At 36.6% G+C, this 17,205-nt stretch overlaps 1 protein-coding gene across 4 annotated transcripts in view; it reads left to right on the forward strand.

Annotated features, from left to right (window-relative positions):
• The first annotated feature begins 561 nt into the window (after positions 1-561).
• Positions 562-17,205, forward strand: part of DPP8 (dipeptidyl peptidase 8) — a 58,210-nt gene continuing 41,566 nt past the window's right edge. For 3 of the 4 annotated variants that reach the window (XM_079912013.1, XM_079912015.1, XM_079912016.1), the window contains exons 1-3: positions 562-2,865; positions 5,129-5,398; positions 10,041-10,153. In XM_079912013.1, the coding sequence (XP_079768139.1) occupies positions 2,829-2,865; positions 5,129-5,398; positions 10,041-10,153 (420 nt within the window). In that variant the 5' untranslated portion in view covers positions 562-2,828. The remainder of the gene's footprint in view (positions 2,866-5,128; positions 5,399-10,040; positions 10,154-17,205) is intronic. The other variant, XM_079912014.1, reaches the window with a different exon arrangement.

A 17,205-nucleotide genomic window follows, 5' to 3' on the forward strand; every position in this document is an offset into this window, starting at 1 on the left:
CAATAAAGCCTAATTACACACACCTCTGATAAATGGGTCCTTGTAATAATATAAAATAGGGAAGGCCCAGCTTGTCCACTGTTTTGTTCTACACCTTCCACTTTCCCAGTCATCTCCCAAGGCTCCCCTTTTCTCTTTCTCTCAGCCAATGTATGGTGTAGAATAGGAAATACATTGCGGGTCAAGAGACCTGCCTCTGGTCCTGATAATAGCAAACCACTCACTTCCCTACCCTGGGCCCCAGTTCCTTCATCTTTAGGTGTTTGTATGACACACGTGGTTTTCCTTAAGTGCAATTAAGTGACGTTATTACATCTCTTTCACAGATAAAGAAACCATGGCTCAAAGAGACTGACCTGCTGAAGGTCATTAATTAGTACTAGAGCCAAGCTTTCTGACTCCAAGTTCAGGTTTCTTTCCACCATAACAATGAGACACCCAGAAAATCCCCAAGGTCCTGGTCCTTCCCTCTCCATGTCATCTCCATGAAGGGGCAGGGATTTTTCCCTGGCTTGCTCCGTGTTCTAATCTCAGTGTCTACAGCTCTCCCTGGCACATAGGAGGCACTCAATATATATTTGTCGAAGGAAAAAAATAGATGACTACGGACATGCCACAGTTCGTCCTGTGATTTCCAGCAAGTTACTGCCCCTTTCTGGATTTCTTCTCTGTCCCCCACCCCCGCCCAGTTTCCTTCCCGCGCCTCGTTCGCTCCTCCGGCCACTAGACGGCACTGTCGTAAGGGAACCCCGCTGAGCAGAGAGCTGCGCTCTTCTTGGGCCCGTTGCGCCTTCCCCCGTTGAAGGGCAGCGCGCAAGAAACCGGAAGTGCTGGAGCCGCCGCCGCCGTCTTTAAGTGCCGCGTTCACCGCTTCGGTTACCGCCGGCGCCGTAGCCAAGGAGGCCGCTGCCCCCTGGTCGGGAGTGGAGGCCGCGCGGCATGAAGCGGCGCAGGCCCGGTCCTTAGCGCGCGTCAGGACGGTCCGGGCGGGGCCGGGGGGGGAAGGTGCAGTATCCGCCCCCTCTCCTTCCCCTTCGCCCGCGAGGCCTGCGCCTCAGCCCACTCGGGCCTCTCCGCCTCACGGAGGAACCGCCCGGCGCATTCTCCCGGTTAGCCCGCTCTGCGGTTTACCCGGCGCGCCGCCCTGCGCGGGCCACAGCCGGTGGCGGGACCCCACTTGCCGGAAGAGGAAGCCCAGGCTCTCAGATTCCGAGTCAGCCAACGTTCACTGGGCGCCCCCTGAGCGCTGGGTGCTGGCCTCTGGACTTCCACGTCCGTTATCTTAATTGAGCCTTGCTGGGGTTGGGAGCCGGGTATTGTCCGGGCTTACAGATGAGAAACGGAAGCCCACAGAGGCGAAGGGATTTGTTTAAAGTCCGACTGTGGCAGATCGGATTCGGACTGAGATTTTCTGGTTTCCCAGCTCGTGTTTTCTACTGCCCCACTTTAGGTCGATTCCCTCCTTGTTTACTGGCCTCTTCTCATTCTATTTCACCTACCTGGCACAGGATAGGTGCTTTTCTTTCCTTTTTTTTTTTTTTTCCCCAAACCTCTCCCCTCACACACTTTTCTTCTAAGCCTTGGCATCCCCCCAGTCCCCCTTCTTAATATTCGCTGGTACACCTCTCCTCTTCTTCCGCATTCTAGCTTTCAAGATTGTTGCCCACTTTGTGATAATGAACCTCTCAACTAGCTGACGAGTGAAATAGCTAGGTTTCAACGAGGCTTGGGGTGTTTAAGTGGACAGACTGGCGCCTGGATTAAAAATTAAGGAATGACATTTGAGTGGGTCCAAATTCAAAAGTCCTGAGGCTATTTTCTAACCTTACATGCTCTTCTCTGAATGAGGGGCTTAGTGAATGGGGAGGTGTCTTGACATCGTAGTCCGTTGTTGCTGTGTTAGCACAACTTTTTTCCCTCCATTTGCCACTGAGCCACATCTCTCTCCATCACCTATCTGGGCTCTGAGAGCCCAGAATTAAAACCGATAACAAAGTGACAGGTATAATCACAGACCCTGCTTTTCTTCTTTTACTAAGCCAGAATTTCAACAAACTTAACACTTCCGTTTCTAGAGAAGTTACCTAGTTCAGTTATTTTCAGAGTATATGTGGAAAGGAAATAAGCAAAAATGGAATGCACTGAAAATGGGTAGTACATTCTTTATCTTGTGAAAATCTTGATGTTAACTGGAAGTTAGTTCTCTCCGCAAAAATGACCCTGTAGTTCTTACTGGTTATTCTGTTGAGTCTATTCTGTCTCCAGTCAGCTGAACATGTATTCTGTAAAATAATACAAATTGGTTATTATGTAAAAGGCAGAAGAACAGGACCAGGCACATAGAAATAAATTTTATTATTAATCATCTGTCATTTTTGAAGATTTGCAGCAGCCACTGAGTAACCTCACATCTGTATGCCTTTTATACTTTTAAATGTTCTTCCATAATTTACCTTTTAATGTGTATCCGGATGTCAGGATTTACACTACCGTTTGGATATTCTTTGGAGTAAATTGGGCTATACATTTCTGAAATAAAATCAGTTTATAATTTTCATAATTAAAGTGCAGATACAAAGTAATTCAGGCATTGTATGTTATATCAAAAAGAATATGCATCAGTTTCAAGTACTATTTGAGACTTTAGGCTTAATCTTTTTGGGCACATATGATCCATTTTAATAATGATCAACAGCTTTATATCTTATTTCATTATCCTGGTGAGCAGGACTGGATGGTGAGAAAAGGAAAGACTCCTGTGAGAAGAGAGCAGGATGAGCAGAGGGATCTATGCTTGAAGTTGAGTCACTTCAAAAAGATCTCTTTGAATGTGGAAGAGATCTGAACAGATGAAAATACAATCAGGTAGGCACCAGGGAAGGGCCTTAAGTGAAGAGGTAGGTGGGGCAGTGAAATAAATGCACTGTGCTAAGAACATGTACTGACCTATTTTCTAATTTTTGCAATTAGAAAACTCGGGTCACATATTTTGAGAATGTATTTGTATGTGAGGTGTTACGGAAATCTGGAAATTAAATCAGTTAGTTACACGTTTGTGTAAATTACTAAAATTATGTAATATCAGGTCTAGCCTAGGAAATGCAGGATATACATTGACCATAAAATACAGAATAGTGTCATTTGAACTGTAAGGTAGGGGTGTGTGTGTGTGTGTGTGTGTGTGTGTGTGTGTGTGTGTGTGTAGAGAGAGTCAGAAATAGTGAGTCCAGGGACCTAGTACGGTTTAGGAATACCAGATGGTTTTGCTTAAGTGCAAGGTAATGGCAACTTTTATGTAAGAGACTTGTCAAAATAATGACTCAAGAAGCTGGGCAGTAAGCTTGGGAAGTCTGTCTGAGCTTCCCTGTTCCATCCCCAAGCTCTATTGTTTCAAGTAGTGGTTTGGAGATGAAGTTTCAAGTTTAACGCAAGGGGAGTTGAGAAGAATGAGCCCAGTTTGTATATCTCCTTGTCTCACCTGTCCCTTACTCTGTTAGGAATCAAACTAGATCCATTGACACATTTGATAGAAAACAGACCCCCACCAGCTTTTAGAATGGCAAACAACCATTACTGTCATGTACTGCTACTTAATATCAATATGCTGAATACCATGTGAGCTAAATGACTTTTCCTCTGTTGAGCTGTTTGAATTTTAATCATTGGAGGTAAATGCCCAGTTGTAATAATATTACAAGTTGTATACTATAGAACTCTCCAGTAGATTTTCTGGCTGCTCTTGCTACTGTTATATTGAAAACGGTAGTGTATTTCACTGTAGCCTGAAAAAAAACACAATATCGTGGCCGTGGCCTCACAGTTCTGTTCCTTTCGAATGCCGTACAGCACACCTGATGGACTAATTCACAACCCATACCTGCTAATGACTTTTTCTCTGTGGTTGGTAGTTTTTACCACGAACTCCTGTTAACCTGTGAAATTAAGGTTTAAAAAAGACATCATGTTAAATATACAGCCATGTATTGATTTTTGTTGTAGAAGTAGTTAATAATTACGTGAATTGGTTACACAAATGCAATCTAGTTTATCTCCTAAGTCCACATGTTTCGGACATTTATTAGTTCAAAAAGAGCAGGTTGCCCCAGAATTTTTGTTTATGTTGCTCCTTTTTGGTAGCGTTATGAATAATGCATGTCAGAATATCATACAGTGGCTTATAATAACACTTCTTGTTATTTTCTCTGATACTTTGCACCTGTTACATTTAAATATTGAAATAGATAAAGGAAAAAATTATCCTCTTCTGGATTTGTAAAATGAAGGAAACATCATTAGTAGATAAAATCTTAATACTGTTTTTGGGTTGAAGTGGTAAATTGGGTTTGAACTTTTATCAAAATATTGATATTACAAACATTAAATGTTTTGTGCATAAACTACAACTAAAGCCACTTTTTTCTCATTTAATCATAGAAGTTTTATAATCTGTAGTAATAGTCACATAAATTCCTTATAGTATAGAGTTACATAGGGGATCATCAGATAGTGATGTCTAGGCAAGAGCAAAAGACAAAGAAAAAATGTACCAGCCAGTTAGGTCTTTTGTTGTTTGGAGTCTCATTTAAAAGGATACAGTATTTATATTATCTTGGGTAAGCTCCCTAGAAAGGTTATTAGAAGTACATTGTTTGCCACAATTTTATAACTGTTCTAATTGGTCGTGATTATTTCTGTTCTCTGAAGAAGTCCACATTTATCAAATGAGTTACTTTTTTTAAGTGCAAAAACACTTAACTCCCTTGGCACATTTAGCTTCACTATTGACATGCTCTTTGAAGGAACATAGCAGCCAACTGGCATATGGCCCGTTTCCTTCCAATGTGGGAAAGAAAAAGGAATTTTGGCAAGAGATACTTAAGGAGAGCCTTTTATAAAAGTTCCCCAAGAGATTTATAGTCAACTGTGAAATAGACATGACCTCAATTTTTTTTAATCTCATTTTTAAAGAAAAGGGGGAGCTATTGCTTTTCTTACGAAGTTTAATTGCAACTGTACTGAAAAGCATTTTTCCCCCTTTTTGGGGGTGTTGGGGGGCCCTATCAGACTGTCATTCTGATTAATATAAGAGAAGGCAGACCTGTGAACTTCATGTGCCTTATTTTTCTAGGAAAATGCAACATGGCAGCAGCGATGGAAACAGAACAGCTTGGTGTTGAGATCTTTGAAACTGCAGAGTGTGAGGAGAATATTGAATCACAGGATCGGCCTAAATTGGAGCCGTTTTATGTTGAACGATACTCCTGGAGTCAGCTTAAAAAGCTGCTTGCTGATACCAGAAAATATCATGGCTACATGATGGCTAAGGCACCACATGATTTTATGTTTGTGAAGAGGAATGATCCAGATGGGCCTCATTCGGACAGGATCTATTACCTTGGTGAGTATGAAGTCATAGTTTCTGAAAGGAAATGCTTTCTTAATTCAAACAGGCTAGATGCAATTGGTACTCAAATTTTGGTGAATAAATAAGTGAATGAATCAGTGATGGTTCCACCAAAGGAAAAAAAAAATAATTAAAAGAACTTCAGTTTTGGTGCTGTTTTCATTTTGTTTTGTCCCATTAACTTGATTTTTATTTGCACATAACAGATCATGAATTGATCATGATCTTACTTTCAAAGTAAAGATGCTAGATATTACTTCTTCCTAAAGCTAGTTCAAAATGCCTTTCCTTAGGAATGGTCAGATTAGGAACACAAATAATAAAAACAGTAGTTCCCACTCTCAACAGCTACTGCTTTCGTTTTTTTAAACCAAGGCTGGTTTTGGTCTCTTCTTCCTGAGCCCATTCACTCCAGGTTTAAGGTCTGTCTTCATTAAATGCACAATACCACTGATGGACATTTTTGTTTTTTTGTTTATGCACCTTAAATGCTTTACTAAGATGTTGTAGTAAAAGGAATAGGTAGTAAATTCTGAGCAACTATCATGCTTAGGCACAGCTTAGTATTGACTAACCTAGCACATATATAGACACAGGGCAGTGGATAAAGAGCTAGTCTTGGAATCAGAAGCCTAAGCTCTGGTATCCGCTCTTTGCTGACTCGTTTACCCTGTGGGTCTCAATTTCCTCATCTATCAAATGAGGGTTAATGTCTATCTCATGGGATTGTCTTAAGTATTAAACATTTTACATGAAAACATTTCCAACTTAAACCAATATTAAGAAACACAATACTGTTCTTGTACAGCCAAACCAAGTTTTATTGTACTATGGCTAGTTTGAGGAAGGAAACTAAAAAGGGAAAGAAAAAAAATTTGTAGACCCCATTCCCATCCCCCAAGCAGCTGTCTTCATTACAGTATTATTATTTTTTTTTTACAGTATTATTTTTTAGGATTGGAAATAATAGTTGTAAATTATAGTATGCTGCCTAGCATTCACCAGCTGGTAATTATTATTTGTATTAGCTTAAGTCCCAAAGGCCTATTCATTAATTGTCGCTCATTGAACACATTTATTGAGAGATGATGCTAAAATATTTAGGTAAGTCATCTAAGTAGGAAATATATATATATATCTTTCTCAAGAAACTTAATGCTATGGTTTTTTTCGGAGGCAGAAAGTCAGACTTTCCTCAGATTGGAGAAGCAATATAAGAAAAGCCCATCCATACTTGCTAAATCAGGCAGCTTGGTTGGAAGAGAGTTTGGGCACAATTAGGGGAGGAACCCTTATATTTAGCATAATAGTTAAAAATTATAGCCATACCATCCATAATTCTTAACTATAAACAAATGTCTCACAAAAATGTTTATGAATTAACCATTAAAACTGCTTAAAGAAAGGGATTTCACTCCCAGTACAATAGTTGAAATGGAATCACAAGCCCATAAATTTTGGAGTTTCCTTCCTGTAGTCACGCTATTTTATTTTCCTAACCCAGAGCCTGAAGGCAATGAATGGTTGTTAGAATAAGGAAGAAAGGATGTGAGAGATGGGAACACTGGAGGAACTGAGGCCTGAGTTGAGTCCCACAGCTAGGGGTTGGGTGGGAAAGGAAGGGCTGAATAGCCAGAGATGTGTTTGAGGGCCGACCTGCTAATGTGCCTTTGTTTATTAAGTTTTTAAAAATAGGTTTTCTCCCCTCCTCCAAAGCTGTTTGACAATTTTTTTTTTTAAAGAGATATTCTCTGCATGAGTCCACATTAGTAATTGTAGATTCATTTTTTTTTTAAGCAACTCCAGAGTATTCCATTATATAATTGTGCCATCTTTTACTTAACCAGGCCTCTAATAATGGGCATTTAGGTTTTTCTATTTTGGTATTAACAAAAAATGAGGGAGCAGATATCACTGTATTAGATCATTTTTGTACATATGTGAATTTACTTAATAGGACTAATTCCAAAGAGTGGAATTATTGGGACAAAAGGTGTACAGATTCTGAATTTGTATTGATATTGCCAAATTGCCCCTCCATTGAGGTTATAGAGTTTACATCCCTGCCAGCATTGTCTCAGAGTATTTCTCTACACCTGTACCAATAGTGAGTAATAAAACTTCTTTTTATCTTTCCCAGTCTGATTGGTGAACAGCAGTTCCTCACTGTAATTTTTTTAAATTATTATTGTTTTTAATTGACATATAACATTATATTAGTTTCATGTGTACAACATAATGATCCGATATTTATATACATAGTGAAATGATCACTACAGTAAGTCTAGTTAACATCTGTCACCATACATAGTTATAGTTAATAAAAAATTTTCTTGTGATGAGAACGTTTAAGATTTATTCTCTTAGCAACTTTCAAATATGCAATATAGTATTGCTGTACATTATATCCCCATATTTCATTGTAGTTTTAATTTTCTTATGAGTGAGGTTGAGCATCCTTTCCCATATTTACAAGGCGTTTGTATTTCTTTTTCTGTGACTGATCTGTTTGTAATCATTGTCTATTTTTTATTGGGTTGTGGGTGCTTTTCTTATTGACATAAAGCACTTTTTTGTACAAGAAGGGAATTAACCCATTGTAGTATTTTTCCCTGAGATTTAATGTCTTTTGCCTTTAGTGCCTTTTGCCCTTCTGTAGAAATCTGTGATTTTTTTTTTTTGGTAGTTAAATTTTTACTTTTTATGTAGTTTTGCATCACATCTAGAAAGGCTTTCTCAGCTCCAAATTATATTTTTTGAAATCTTTATTTACTTTGGACTTCGTTTTGTTCCATTGATCTGTCTGTCAAATCAAGTGCCAATGTTATGCTGCTGTTACTATTATTATTTTTATCATAACTTTAGATGTTTTACTATTTTATAGTACTAGTCACCCTTCATCACTCTTTTTCATACTTTTCTTGATTATTTTTGTTTGCTTGTTTTTCTGTGAGAACTTAAAATTAGATTAGAGCTCCTTTCTCCCAATCCTATTTATACTGTTTTAGGATTACATTATATTTATAGATGAAGTTAGGAAAATTGACAATCTTTATAAAATATTGAGCTTTTCAAGAAAGTTGTATGCCATTTCATTTGCTCAAGTCTTTTATATCCATCTGCATATTAATATTTTTCCATGTAAATCTGTTGTTTCAGAAATTTTAATATACTTCGGACACCAATAAATAGCAGTGTGTCAACAGGAAAGAAACAATGGGAAAAGGTCATTTTGTGTTTAACCAGAACTGGTGTGTGTGTGTGTACATAGAATGCGTTGGAAATTTTTATTGGTCAAGGTTGAAGCCAAGGAAGGCATTATGGAACAAGGAGCAGTTTTAAGAGGAGCATTTGAAGTGATTGTGGATGGCTCTCATTTGAGGGTAGATGAGAACCAGCTTTTTCATATTTGCAGGTTGAAAGCTCTTAGAAGGAAAAGGCTTAAGGAGGATATGATCATATTTTGTAAGATTATGAATGGTATGGATAAGTGACTACAGTCTTAAGAATTATGTAACAAAGTAACTCTGGAATGTACAAAATAGATCTAAGGCAAAACTAAGTGCTGAAGTAAATATCAGCTGATACCTGACTTTTTACTCCAAAAGGCAACAAACTAAGAAAGGTTTAAGAAAAGTTTAGGATAATAAAAGGATAAAGGAATCTGTGGGTATTTGGAGAGTCATCCCCCACCTTTGCAAGGGTTAGCATGGAAGTTACCATGCCCTTCCACAGACTGCTTTCTCTGCCATTATCAGAAACACAAGGCTGAGGATTTGTTCCACTAGAGAGAGTTTTTGTTCTTCCTGTGTGATTTATTTTCTCTTTCCTTCACTCTCCCCTAGCTTTTTTGGAAGTGATACCTTTCTAGCACCTTTTAGAGTAGAAGGACTTTGTTTTACTTTGAGTTTTCTTTGTTTCACCTCTTCATAACCATGTTGTATTTCTATTACTTCTCTTTGGTATGTAGTTTATTCTACACTGCTGTGATCTTCCCATTCAGTTATTGTATGATTTCACAGAATAGATCTATCTTCTACTTAGTGTAGACCTCTTTCTTTCACAATTCTCGAATAAAGGATAAAGAGACTTTTAACAAATCAGATATCAGATTCTGTGTTGTTTTAATATGAATGTACTTTCATTTGAAACTTATTAGTGATTATAGTGGTAGAACATTTATAGTGAAGAAAAACTCAAATTGTTAGACCTATGTATATTTCTAAGTAAATACTTTAAATGATTCATAAAAAGAAGAAGCTTGATAGTCTGAAGTTGTCACAAAGTACCCCCATTTGGAATCTAATGAGTCTATTGCCAACTTGTAAGACACTAACAATTAAAAAAAAAAAAAACTAAAAGTGACACTTATCCTTACATCATCTTATACACTTTTATGTTTATTTTGAGAGGGACTAAAATTTGAATATCAAAAGGAAACCTGAGGATTTTTCTGGGAGCCTGAAGAAAATTACTGTGGCATATGGCATGTGCATCTCCTACTTGTTAACATTCATTATAGGTCCCATAGAGTACAAAATTTTGCAGTATATAGGAGGCATTATATACTTACTGCTATAATTGTGGTAGATTGCTATTTTTTAAAATAACAAAAAATGATTGTTTCCTTTTATAGCTATGTCTGGTGAGAACAGAGAAAATACACTGTTTTATTCTGAAATTCCCAAAACCATCAACAGAGCAGCAGTCTTAATGCTCTCTTGGAAGCCTCTTTTGGATCTTTTTCAGGTAGGGTTAAACATTGTTATTCCTATGATTTTGTGTATGTTTTTAGATATTACATTTGTTTAGGGACAGAAATTCAATTGGGGTTTTATATTTGAAGTAGATATGAATCAAAAGGAATTAAAACATTTTTATGTTTTTGCATGTATGACCATGAAATTTCATTAAATTCTCAATATCTGAAACTAGGGATAGTAGATATTACAATTCAGATTTTTTTTTTTTTTTTTGGCCGCCCAGTACGGCGCAGCATGTGGGATCTTAGTTCCCCGACCAGGAATCAACCTGTGTCCCCTGCAGTGGAAGGGTGGAGTCTTAACCAATGGTCCCTGGACCGCCAGGGAAGTCCCCAGATTGTTTTTTGGCTACCTTTCTCCCTGTTTAACTATCTTTCTCGTCTACAAACTTGCTAGTTATGTAATTCTCACATTTTGGTGGAAGAGTTATTCACATAAAAGAAGTAATGTATATTTCCAGAAAGCTTTTTATTCAAATCTTTAAATTGAATTTTTAGTTCTAATATTTAGTAACAGTACTAATGTAAGGGTTAAATAAAGGTACTAAGTTCAGTTTTTTTTTTCTAAATAGCATAATTCAATTTATGTAAAATCAAAGGTTAGGTTTTTTTTTTTTCTTCATTATTTTGTCTTTAGACAATATGTAAATGGTTCAAAACATCCCAAAAACAAGATGATAGTTTGGGTGTGATTGTTTGCCTTTTTAGTTCTCATTTATTATTTTTACATTGAGTATTGAATAGAATATTTGGACTAGGAACTAAAATGTGATATTTCTCTTAGGAAGTAAAAAAAAACAAAACAAAACCTTCCATGACAATCATTTTGACTGCAACTATTTATCAGGGATGTTGTTTCTTACATTGGTTTGTGACTTTCCTTTAAAACAAAAAAATTCCTTATTCTAAGAACAGTGTGTAGAACTGAAATAATGGTAGTTTTCTCATGGAAAAGGTTGCAAATCAGTGAGTCAGAGTTGTTTTTTTTTTTAAGCTTTATTATGGAAAATTTCAAACCATACAAAAGTAGAATCCTGTGCAAACTAGTTTTAACAATTTTCAAATCTTTGCCATCAGTGTTTCACTGTAGCCTTACCAGTCTTCCCTCACAATCCCTATCCCCACTTCTCAGATTATTATTGTTTTTTTTTAGAGAGTTGGCATTCTTATTTATTTATTTATTTGGTTGCACCAGGTCTTAGTTGCAGCTCGCCAGCTCCTTAGTTGCAGCACATGGACTCCTTAGTTGCAGCAGGTGGGCTCCTTAGTTGTGGCTCCAGGACTCCTCAGTTGCGGCTTGCCGGCTCCTTAGTTGTGGCATGCGAACTCTTAGTTGCAGCATGCATGTGAGATCTAGTTCCCTGACCAGGGATTGAACCTGGGCCCCCTGCATTAGGAGTGCAGAGTCTTATCCACTGCACCACCGGGGAAGTCCCACATCTCGGATTATTTTTAAAGAGTTCCCAAATAGGTCATTTCACTCCTAAATAAGTCAGTATGTATCTCTAAAGAATATAGATTCTTTTTAGATATCATCACATCTTAAAAAATCATTGATCATTTCTTCATATAAAATATTCAAATTTCCCTGATTTTTAAATTTCTCTTTTTTTACACTTGATTTGTTAAATCAGAATCTAAGTAAGGTTCATATATTACAATTGATTGATAGGTTTCTTAAGTTTCTCTTACTTTTAATATATTGCTTTCCTTTCCATCCATTTTTTCCCCACTGCAGTTTATCTATTGAAGAAAGAGGGTCTGTTTTGCTGATTGTATTCCTGTGGTGTTATTTGATATGTTCTTCAGTCTCCTGTATTCTCTGTAAATATAAATAGGTAGTCAGATCTCAAAGCTTCATCAGACCCAGGTTTCCTCTTTTTTTCTCCTTCAATAATACTTTACAGATCAAAAGAATTGAAAGCAGGGCCTTGAACAAATAATTCTATACCCATATCCATAGCAGCACTATTCACAATAGGCAAAAGGCGGAAGTAACCCAAGTGTCCATGGACAGATGAATAAACAAAATGTGTCATATGTTGGGTTGGCCAAAAAGTTCATTCAGGTTTTTCCAGAACATCTTTTTTTTAATATATTTATTTATTTATTATTAATTTATTTTTGGCTGTGTTGGGTCTTCGTTGCTGCACGCAGGCTTTCTCTAGTTGCAGTGAGTGGGGGCTACTCTTCGTTGCAGTGCGTGGGCTTCTCATTGCGGTGGCTTCTCTTGTTGCAGAGCATGGGCTCTAGGCGTGTGGGCTTCAGGAGTTGTGGCACGTGGGCTCAGTAGTTGTGGCTTGTGGGCTGTAGAGCGCAGGCTTGGTAGTTGTGGCTCATGGGCTTAGTTGCTCCGCGGCATGTGGGATCTTCCCGGACCAGGGCTCAAACCCATGTCCCCTGCAGTGGCAGGCGGATGCTTAACCACTGTGCCACCAGGGAATTCCCTCCAAAACATCTTATGGAAAAATCTGAACTAACTTTTTGGCCAACCCAATACATGTGATGGAATATTCCTTCTTAAAAAAGAAGGAAATTGTGACACGTGCTGCAACATTGATGAACTATGAAGATATCATGATAAGTAAAATAAGCCAGTCACAAAAGACAAATACTGTCTGATTCCACTTACATGGGGTGCCTAAAGTAGTCAAATAGACTCCTAGAATGGTAGTTGACAGAGACTAGGAGAAGGAAAAATGAGGAGTTGCTGTTTAATTAGTTTAATGGGTATAGGGTTTCAGTTTTGCAAAATGGGAGAGTTCTGGAGATGGGTTGCACAGCCATGTGAGTATAGTTAACAGTAGTGAATGGTACACTTAAAAATTGTTAAGATAGTAAGTTTTATGTTATATATTTTACCACAATTAACAAAATAATATTTCATAGACGTTGTATGCCTCCATCAAAAGTCGTATAGAGCCTTATTTATCTTCTTGCAATGATAGCACCCTTTGATCATTACCTAGATCCATTATAAAACAGTGAAATTTTATCATTCCTTCTTCATTTATTAACTGAAAAACTTCTATAAAGAGAAAACTGCTATTCAACAACTATTCAGTTATTCTGAGTTCTAGTTCACAATAGAAAGGCAGGATGTTTCTTGTCCTTTATTTCCCATTTTTCAAATAATCTGTGTTCTACAGTCTTATATATGTGATCAGTTAGGGGTTTTGGAGGAGTTTTTGTATCTTTATAAACTTACAGTGTAAGCCTGTTTGGTATCTTTTGATCCATTGACAGTTATTATTCTTATTGTACAAATGTCTTATTTTTGGCTGTTGGAATCCCTTTCAACTTGACATGTCAAATCCTTTTGACGTGACCCTGGTAATAGATGATAGCGCTGTTGCTTTCTGCTGTGAAGATGTGTTATGATCACCTTTCACATTGCTTATCCCATGCTTAGAATCAGCCATTTCTCTCTAGTTCCTTTAGGGGAAAGTGGTGTTAAGAGACCATGATCTGGGTACTAGAGATGCTTATTATTATTGGGTTGTTAATCGTTTCTAGGTCTTTTTATTGGGCAAACTAGGGAATACATACATTGTGTGTGTGGGTGTGGGTGTGTGTGTGTGTTTGAAATGTACAGATCACCATGAAGTCATATCAATTCAGATAAGATATAAGGTCAGACTGATATATCCAGTTAAGATATTGCACTACAGGATTTTTCTTTAACCTCATTTAACCTCTTTAACCTCATTTAACCTCATTTTAACCTCTTTAACCTCTTTAACCTCATTTATCCTACATACGAATTTTCTTTCTCTGGTGCCAAAGGTTCTGTTTTAAACAACAGTATGATTACTCATTTGCTTTACTCCATACTACACACAAAACAGTTTTAAAATAACAAATGAATCAGTGCTGATTACTTAACAGTAACTTGGAATTTGTCTTCTCTGTGTGGTCATGCTATCAGTTCTATACAATTAGATTCATTTGCTTCATTTTGTTTTCAAGTGTTAGGAATTCCTTTGTTTTTAATTTAATTTTTGTAGAAAATAGTTATATGGTTCCAAAGTCAGATCTACAAAACCAGAAGTATTCAGAGAAGCTCCTCATCTCCTCTACCCTATTTCTCCCCTTCTCCTTCTAGATAATCTAAATGGCTTATCCTTCTTTTTTAAAAAATATAAGTGACTACATAGATATTCCTATCCCCCATTAGATAAATAGTAACATACAGTATACATTTTCTCCACCTTGCAATTTTCAAATAACAATGTATCCTTCAAATCACTCCGTAAGAATATATAGTGAGTCCTCCATATCCACAGGTTCAGCATCCTTGGATGCAGAACTAAGCTGCATCCTTGGATGCAGCTGTACTAAGCCATTTTATAGTCTGAGGGACTTGAGCATCCACAGATTTTGGTATCCATGGGGGTGGGGGGTGTCCTAGAACCAATCCCTCACAGATTCTGAGGGACAACTGTATACATAATCTTTATTTCTTTTTACATCTGTGTTGTGTTGTACAGACAAATCATGTTCAACCAGTTCCCTCTTGATAGACATTTTAGTTATTTTCAATCTTTGTATTACAGATAGTAGTGCAGTAAAATGGCTTGGGCTTTTTACATTTTTGCCAGTGTAACTTTAAGCTAGATTCTTAGAACTGAAGTCACTGGACCAAAATGTATATGGTTTTGTAATTTTGCTAGATATTATCAAATTTTCTTCCATAGGAGCTGTGCCATGTTGAATTTCCATCAGTAAGGTATAAGTGTGCCTGTTTTCCCAGAGACTCTCCAACACAGTATGTGGTCAGACATTTGGATTTTTTTGCCAATCTGATAGATAGAAATGGTATACCAGTGTAGTTTAATTTGCTTTTCTTTTATAGGCAAAGTTAATCATCTTTTATCTCTAACCCATTTTTCTGTGGAGTGATTGGTCTTTTTCTTCATTTTTAGGAGCCTTTTATATACTGGAGATATTAATAACCCTTTGTCTGTGATATAGTTTCAGATATTTTCCTGAAGTTGTAATTTCTATTTTTACTTTATGGTGTGTGCGTGTGTGTGTGCGCACGCCATGTGGAAGATTTTTGTGTAATAAAATTTATCCATCTTTTTGGTATTGTTTCAAGAATTTGTGTCTTCTGTCATAGGACAGTTTTTCTACACCCAAGTTATAAAAGAATTTATCCATGTTTTCATCCAGTGCTTTATATGGTTTCTTACATGGTTTCATTTTTTAAAGCTTTATTGAGGTATAATTGGCATATAAAAAGCTGCAGATATTAAAGTGTACAATTTGATAGATTTGGATGTACATATGATGTACCTGTGAAACCCTTACCTCAGTCATTACCCTCAAAAGTTTCCTTGTACTGGCTTGTATTCTCCCCTACCCACCCATTCAGGGATACAGGCAACCAATGTACCAGTCTTGCACAGTCCTTCATAAGATTTATCCCTAAGTATTTCATATTTCTTTATTCTATTGTAAATGACTTTGTTTTCTAATTTCAGTTTCTGGTTGATCATTGCTAGTATTTTTTTTTAACTTTCTAAGTGCTTTCTCACTTTTGTTTTTTTTAATTGTAGTTGATTTACAATGTTGTGTTAGTTTCTGGTGTACAGCAGTGATATATATATGTGTGTATATATATATATATATATATATATATATATATTCTTTTTAGATTCTTTTCCTTTAGAGTTTATTACAAGATACTGAATATAGTTCCCTGTGCTGTACAGCAGGACCTTGTTGTTTATCTATTTTATATATAGTAGCTTGTATCTGCTAATCCCAAACTCCTAATTTATCCCTCCCCCACCTTTCCCCTTTGGTAACCATAAGTTTATTTTCTACGTCTGTGAGTCTGTTTCTGTTTTGTAAATAAGCTCATTTGTATCATTTTTTTTTATATTCCATGTATAAGTGATATCATTTATTTGTCTTTCTCTGTACTTCACTAGTGTGATCATCTCTCAGTCCATTCATGTTGCTGCAAGTGGCATTATTTCATTCTTTTTTTTAAGGCTGAGTGGTATTCCATTCTGTGATGTATGTATATCACATCTTCTTTATCCATTCATCTGTTAATGGACATTGAGGTTGCTTCTATGTCTTGGCTATTGTAAATAGTGCTGCTGTGAACAGGGTTTTTCTTTTTTAATTTGTTAATACGGTAAAACAAAACATCACTTGATTGTTGAGTGTTAAACCAATCTTGCATTCCTGGGATAAAGCCCACTTGGTTCTAACTTATTATCCTTTTAAATATTGTTGGATTCAATTTGCTAATATTTTGTTTAGATTTTTTTATATCTATGTTCATGAGGAGTATTGGTCTGTAGTGTTCTTTTCTTGAAATTTGTCTGATTTTGGTAATAGTGTTATGCTAGCCACAGAATAAGTTGGGAGTTATTTCCTCCTTTTTAATTTTCTAGAAATTGTTTGGTAGAATTCACCAGTGATGCCATCTGGACCTGTAATTTTCTTTGTGGAAAGGTTTTTAACTACAAATTCAATTTCTTCCTTAGATGTAGTGCTATTCATATTATGTATTTCTTTTTGAGAAAACTTTGGTTGGTTGTGTCTATTAAGAAATGTTTCCATTTCATGTAAGTAATCAAATTTATTGGCATAAGTTTCATAATATTCCCTAATCTTTTCAATGTCTGTAAGAATTTTTGGTGTTGTCCCTCTCTTATTCCTGATATTTTGTGTAATTTGTGTCTTCTCCACTCCCAGCCTTTTTTTTTCCTGATCAGTCTGGCTAAGGGTTTATCAGTTTGGTTTCATTTATTTTTCTCTGTCGTTTTGTTTTTTTCTCTTTCATCATTTTATGCTCTAAACTTTATTAATTCTTTTCTTATGCTTACTTTGGATTTTGTTTGTTTTCCTTTTTCTAGTTTCATAAGGTGGTAGCTGAGGTCACTAGTCTGAGACCTTTCTTCTTTTCTTATATAGGCACTTAATGTTATAAATTTCCCTTTAAGTACCACATTAGCTGTAGCACATACGTTTTGATATGTTGTGTTTCCATTTTCATTTAGTTCAAAATACTTCCTAT

This window comes from Stenella coeruleoalba, assembly GCF_951394435.1.
Source record: "Stenella coeruleoalba genome assembly, chromosome: 2".
NCBI lineage: Eukaryota > Metazoa > Chordata > Mammalia > Artiodactyla > Delphinidae > Stenella > Stenella coeruleoalba.